This window comes from Primulina tabacum, chromosome 18 (genome assembly GCF_025594145.1).
Source record: "Primulina tabacum isolate GXHZ01 chromosome 18, ASM2559414v2, whole genome shotgun sequence".
Taxonomy (NCBI): Eukaryota; Viridiplantae; Streptophyta; class Magnoliopsida; order Lamiales; family Gesneriaceae; genus Primulina; species Primulina tabacum.
In genome coordinates, this window is record NC_134567.1 from 31153204 (window position 1) to 31155196 (window position 1993).

At 37.6% G+C, this 1993-nt stretch overlaps 1 protein-coding gene across 1 annotated transcript; it reads left to right on the top strand.

Moving 5' to 3' along the window:
* The first annotated feature begins 347 nt into the window (after window positions 1-347).
* LOC142532883 (protein MKS1-like) lies at window positions 348-1622 on the top strand. The gene has a single exon (XM_075639417.1). It carries the CDS (start codon window positions 380-382, stop codon window positions 1178-1180), a length of 801 nt encoding a protein of 266 aa, XP_075495532.1. The 5' UTR covers window positions 348-379; the 3' UTR covers window positions 1181-1622.
* The last annotated feature ends 371 nt before the right edge of the window (window positions 1623-1993 follow it).

Consider the following 1993-nt stretch of genomic DNA (forward strand, 5'->3'; position numbering starts at 1 on the left):
GAAACTTTGGTGCATTATGTTATTATAATTGAATTTTAGTTTTATATATATATATATATATATATATTATCGCTCTCATATTTTTAGATGTGTGTGTGTTTATACAACATATTAAAAAAATTGTTTAAAAAAATAAATTGTAACTCCTCATTTTTCCAGGAGAGAGAAAGTTTACAGATTTCCCCATTTTAAAGTCTAACAATTCATTTCCTAACTTTCAACTCCCAAACATGTTGACAAGTTCAAACATTGATTACTCAGTACACCACGAAAGCGGCAGCATTAGCCTCAGAGCGTATTATACAATAGACGAGAGTATGTTATTTAATTATGTTTTTTACAATTATTACACTCCATTGACCAAGTACCACCCTTGCCTATGTATATATACGCATATCAAATTATATACTTTATTATCCTCACCACCACCATCTCCGATTCATTGAATTCAGCCACCATGGACATGCCGGATATCCCATTTGTCCGTTCTCCCAGACGTGAGATTCAAGGGCCCCGACCAACGCCACTCAAAGTACGCAAAGACTCCCACAAGATCAGGAAACCACCAGTAGCGCCGCCTCCGGCGGCGGCGGGGGCTCAGCATCACTACCTCCACGCGCAGCCTCGCCCGCCTGTCATTATATACACAGTATCCCCCAAGATAATCCATGCAAACCCTAATGAGTTCATGTCCCTGGTACAGCGTTTGACCGGTCCAAACTCCTCATCCGCGACAATTAGTTCCCCCTCAGTGCCTTACTCCTCCTCGTCTTTCCAGTTTCAAGATAATCCCGGGGCAATTTCCCCGGCGGCGCGTTTGGCTTCCATCGAGAAGACCAGGTCACCAGAAGGAAGAAAAGCGCTGCAGGTTGTTGATTATGATGTAGGATCGATCCAAGGGATAGAGATAGGATCAGGTATCCAGAGGACTGGACAATTTCCAGGTATCTTATCCCCCAATCCAAATACTCTTCCTCCAATCCCACCAAATTTCTTCTCCCCTCCATCTGATTCAAATCCCCTAAACTTTTTTCCTGATTTCAGTCCTGCTTTACACAGTAACAGAAGTTATTTAGATAATAGTTTCCTCCTCCCAAGCCCTTCAACTTTATTTTCACCTCAAATCAACATGCCTTCTCCAAATACTTTACATCTTTTCAATACTTTGTTTGACCTTTAACTCCATATATATATATATATATATATATATATATATACACAATTCAAGAAAATAACTTAGTACTACCGGGTGGCGAGGTAAATTTGACCCGAAAAATTTTAATTCCATATACTATTTCCGTAAATTTGTAAGTCTTGCTAGTATTAGCTCCATGCCAGCTACCTTCAGCGTTGGAGAACATTGAACAAGGAAAGGATAGAAATGGAAATATTCATCTATCGACATTTTCAAGCAAGTGGGTAGTCGGGAGTATTTAATTCTTTATTTAATAGTTATAATATGTGGGGCATTTGATTGAATGTAATAAATATGGCTGAAATATCTGTATTTTTGTCCTTCGTACAGTCCATAGCCTAGGGTATCATTTTTGTCACGTAGCCTCCCGCTTGTAGAACTTTTGCATCACAAAAAAATTGGAATTTTCTAATTTGTTTTCGGCTCATTTGGATACCTAGACAAGATTTCAATTATTAGAAATAGTGGATGTTTTAAACATGTTTTACTTCTATTTTGGATTATTACACTTGTTTTAGAATCTTTAGGCTCTCTTTAACTTGTAAGTAGATATATATAAGTAGCTGAGCGGCACACTGTATATATTAGGTTTTTTTCTGTTTTTAGATTTGAATTTTTAAGTTCAAGTTGGGACATGGAATTCATATTTATCGAGCTCTACATTTATATTGAATAATCAGGATATATTAGCGCATCTTGTTTCATTCTCGTGGTGTGCAATAAGGGAGCTCCTCCACTTTTCCTCTGGGTAGTTAGAAAGGGTGGGGGTTGTTGTATTTAAATTATTGAGGATGAATA